Source organism: Daucus carota, chromosome 2, assembly GCF_001625215.2.
Source record: "Daucus carota subsp. sativus chromosome 2, DH1 v3.0, whole genome shotgun sequence".
NCBI classification, from domain to species: domain Eukaryota; kingdom Viridiplantae; phylum Streptophyta; class Magnoliopsida; order Apiales; family Apiaceae; genus Daucus; species Daucus carota.
The window spans coordinates 4,085,995-4,090,779 of record NC_030382.2 but is presented as its reverse complement, the minus strand read 5'-3'; the positions used below and the strand labels follow the sequence as shown (position 1 = coordinate 4,090,779).

At 39.0% G+C, this 4,785-nt stretch overlaps 1 protein-coding gene across 1 annotated transcript; it reads left to right on the top strand.

Moving 5' to 3' along the window:
- The first annotated feature begins 3,777 nt into the window (after window positions 1-3,777).
- LOC135150311 (uncharacterized) lies at window positions 3,778-4,514 on the top strand. Its single transcript, XM_064086574.1, has 2 exons — window positions 3,778-4,083; window positions 4,269-4,514. Exons 1-2 carry the CDS (start codon window positions 3,778-3,780, stop codon window positions 4,512-4,514), a joined length of 552 nt encoding a protein of 183 aa, XP_063942644.1.
- Window positions 4,515-4,785: the final 271 nt, after the last annotated feature.

The window sequence follows — 4,785 nt, the reverse complement described above, 5'->3', positions numbered from 1 at the left end:
ACAGGATTCACCGGTCCCATAAACACTGCAAAAGCACCGATGTCAGCGTTCCTAGGCCAAAATGCTCATTTTCAACTCAGCGCAAATCATGCCCTTTTTATTCTCTCCACTACCTTCCCCCGTCTCAATAGCTCTAGTCTTCACCTTCTCGGCCTCAGTTTCCTGAACATAATGCATTGCTACTACCTGAGCTTTTCCTTGTGTGTTTATGTTCTTTTTATAGAAACTAGTATCGAGAAAAGAAGGAAAATTTTGCTCTTCAGCGGGGGCTGCCAAAGCACCATTTGGTGGCAAAAGCCCCTGCAGTCTGCTTACTTCCACCATGCATGGTAGCTTCAATTTTGTGACTGCGAGATGCATCCTTGATTTCACAAGATATTGCATTTTTTGTCCAAGACAGGTTCTCATCCAAAAAAATCTTCACATTTTTCTCAAGTGCCTCGTTAAGCTTTATAATTTCCACAATCTGCTTGTTTTTCTGGTTCGATTTCTATAGAATAGGGAACCTGACGTTGTCTGACAGATGCTCGACTGCTTCTTTCTGTTTCTCCTCAGATAGTATTGTCAACCTCTTACTCTGAATCAAATACCTTATTTGAGCTCGTATAGTCAGAACTTGGATAGTCGATAAACAAGCATGAAAGTTGAAATCCTAGTTGTGAACAAAGTCTAGTACTTTAAATGGAGGTAAAAATACTGACGTATCTTGAAGTATCCGATCTCGATTATCTTGACAAGATCTATGATGGTCTATTCATATCCACAAAGACGGTGCCAAAGAATGATATTGAAATATCCGCATTTATTTATTATTATTATAACATTTGAATTAGAATAGAATTAATAATGTTAGTTTAGTAATTTGATTAGAGAGAGAATTAGTAATTTAGGCTAATAATAATAATTGTTTTAAAATGATTTGATTTAGAATAGAACTAGTAATTAGATAATAGAAAAAATAATATTAATTACTAGAGTTCTATTAATTGTAGGACACTTCGGACTACATAAAAAGATATTAGTTATTAATAACCCTAATTAAAAGCAAGAGCGTAGCCGCATAATAAAGGAAAAAGGGAGAGAACGGAGAAGCGAGAACAGGATGTTCCGAGAGTGAAGGTATACCTGTTTCCTTCCTTTTGGTTGTGAAATTGATAAAGTATGATATGTTAGTACCATCATATTGATATGCGTGCTTAACGATAATTATATTAATAATTAAAAACAAACAGAATCAGAGAATTAGCATATGCATGGTGTCCGCCTCACTTTCACACACTGATGTATAGGTTCAGTAGCAAATTTTACAAGTCAGGCTTGATTATGGCTGTCGTTGAGTACAGGCGTGTGTACAGGCTGATGTGTAGCAGCCAGAGTAATGTTTTAGGTAGTAAATTTGTGACCGCTGTTTAGTATAAATAATTACATGTTTTAATATATTATAATCTTATATTTAGGTTCGGAGTCGGAAGTTTAGATAATTATTTACGGCGTCTCGTGAGTGTTCGATTAGCTATGTTCGAGGTACGTATTTTATTCCTTTTATTCAGTGCTACTCCTTTCGGTATTAATTAGTTTTGATCTGTCCTATTTTAATCCTTCTGATTTGCTAAGTTTGTTTTGTGCTATTCATTTGACTGTTTTGATTTCCGAAAAATATTTTTAAAAAAATCAATTTTGAAAGATTGAAATATTTGTTATGCGGTTTCCAAAGATTTTACAAATTATAATTTGTTTAGTTTATTTGGAATATCTGTACCATGTGATTTTAAAGTTGTGAAAACTATTTGTTTTAAACCCTTTGATAGATATAGGGTATACCGAGTTAACCAGCTGTAGGGGTACTACAGCCATGTCTTTGCGGCACCATTGACATGACACTTCCATGATAGTGTGATTGGTCATGGCGTATCCTTCTGTTAGCTCTTGGGAGGAGCTTTGGCCATTATGATTATTCTTTGAGGATACGTGGGTGCCTCAGTTTGATTTGATCAGTGATTTGAGAGTGACGTTGTATATGCCGTACCCGTTATCTGGTTTGTTGCAGGCATTAGGTACCCTATGATGTTTGTATTTGTATCTATTCTATTTGATCTCGGTATGAAATATCCTAACCCCTCGTTGCTTCAGCCGGATATTTTAAAATAACTGTTTTATATTATCGTCAAAATATTTTTAATTGTTTATTGTTTTGTAAATGCTTCCAATCCCAACTGGGAATTTGGCTCATGCCGTATTATTCTTCTAGCAGGTACTTAGGGGGATTCGGGACTGTGTGATGGAGAGCAGCCCATTCTTTTTAATTGATTAGGATTTATGGACTTCTAGCATTTATTCCGTATTATTGTTAGAGATTCTATTTATTCGCATAATTCGGATTTAATTATTTTGGAGGATTTAAATCATTTTAGAAATTATCAGACTTGCTTATTATCGTTTGGAATATAGTTGGTGCTCTGTTTGCAGGTTTTGGGTCTGTAGGTAACTCCTCGTCTTAATTTAAGATGGGGGTGTTACAAAGTTGGCATTAGAGCTCAGGTTCTTTCCTGTAGAAAACCTATTTAGGTTCACCTGTGAGAGTGGGTAGAAGTTAGGATGGGTATTCTTTTTAAATTCATTTCAACTGCTCACTTCATCTGCGCATTTCATTTGATATCTGCTTGTCCTATTTTCTTATCCAATCTTGTTTTCGTCATTCGCTTCGTTTCTTATATTGTAGATGCCTCCTATACGTGAGCCTCCTAGCGCGATAACGTTAACATCGGTGCAGCTGAGTTAGCTCAGTTAATAGCTCAAGCAGTGACTCAGGCTTTGCAACAAGCTGCGCAAAATCAGGGAAACCCGGGAAATCATTAGGAGCAACCAAATCAGCCTGATGGACTAGCTTGGTTCGATAGGTTCGTTAAGCAAAAACCAGATTCTTTTCATTCAGCACCACAGCCTATTGATGCTGAAAATTAGATTGTTCATCTTGAGAAGATTTTTGATGCATTGGGATGTGATGACGCTACAAAGGTGAGGTTGGCAGTGTATAAGTTCGAGGGGGATGCTCAGAGGTGGTGGGGAGGAGTGAAGACTATCAGGGGTGATGCATTTGTTGAGGCATTGACTTGGAAGGGGTTCACATATTTGTTTTATGAGCAGTACTTCTTAAAGGCAGAGAAGGATGGTTATATGAGAGAGTTTAATTCCATTGAACAGAAGCATGATGAGAGTATCACCGAGTATCTTGCGAGATTTATCATGTTGGCAAGATTTGCTGGGACTTCTGCAGGGACTGCAGCACAGCAAGCAGAGAAATTTAAATGGGGGTTGAAGTCGTCTCTTAGGATGTCTATCATTTCTTCTAAATTTCAGAATGTAGTAGAGGTGGTTGATGCAGCCAAGGATGTTGAGAAAGAGCGTATAGACTTCTGGACTAACATATCTGATAGTGGTCATAAGACGTGTAGAGATGATCAGCAGGTTACAGTACAGGGTAGATAGTGATATTGAGGTCTGAACAGTCGGTATGGACAGTGGCATGGACGAAACCAGAATAGGGGAGGTCATACAGCTCATGGTCAGAGACAGAATCAGCAAAGTGGTCAGGGGCAGACTCAGCAGTTTCAGCAGTAGCCTAGACAGTGGCAGAATCGTCAAAGGGGACAGGGTCGTTATCCAGCGTATGGGGGTAACCCTAATATGATTTCGGTGGCTCCTTGTGCTACTTGTGGTGGACACCATCCGGGTAGAGCTTGTTATAGACAGACTAGAGCATGTTTCTTGTGTGGTTCGATGGATCATAGGGCAAAGGACTATCCATGTAATAATGGTGATGGAGGTAGTGGCAATGGAGGTCAGCCTAATCAGCATAATCAGCAGAATCCTATAGGCAGAGTCTTCGCATTGACTTCTTGTCAGGCAGCAACTAATCCAGGTACTGTTTCTGGAACGCATGATGCTTATGTGTTATTTGATACTGGTTCGACTCATTCTGTGGTGTCTCTATCATATGTTCGTTATCTTGATGTCTTACCTTCATTATTATCTCCACATATGTCTAGTGCTACCCCTATGGGGACTTCTGTTATTATTTCTGATGTGATCGAGAGTTTTTGATAGTTGTGGGGGATAGAAATTGTAAGGTCAACTTGCTTCTGATGATGATGCATGACTTTGACATTATTCTGGGTATGGATTGGTTGAGTGAGTATAAGGTGACGATTAATTGTCAGGAGAAACGGGTTATCTTTGGGGATGTGAACAAGCCAGAGTTTGTATACTAGAGGTCTCAACCAAAAGGGCAGGTTAAGTTGATTTCAGCTCTAAAGGCGAAGAAGCTCTTGACTAAGGGTTGTGACGGTTATCTTGCTTTTGTGAAGGACACATCCAAGGTTGAGTCTCGTATAGAGGATTATGTAGTTGTGGGTGAATATGCAGATGTGTTTCCCGATGAGTTACCAGGTTTGCCACCGCATCGAGAAGTGGAGTTTACTATTGAACTTGTTCCAGGTGCAGAGCCTATTTCTTAGACGCCGTACAGGATGGCACCACTAGAGTTGCATGAGTTGAAAGAGTAGTTGCAGGAGTTGTTCGATAGGGGATTTATCAGTCCTAGTGTGTCTCCATGGGGTGCTCCAGTGTTGTATGAGATTATGTTTTCACTACAGGGAGTTGAATAAGGTGACTATCAGGAACAAGTATCCATTGCCACGTATTGATGATTATTTTGATCATTTGCAAGGGGCGAAGTATTTTTCAAAAATTGATTTGAGATCGGGTTACCATCAGTTGCGGGTAAGA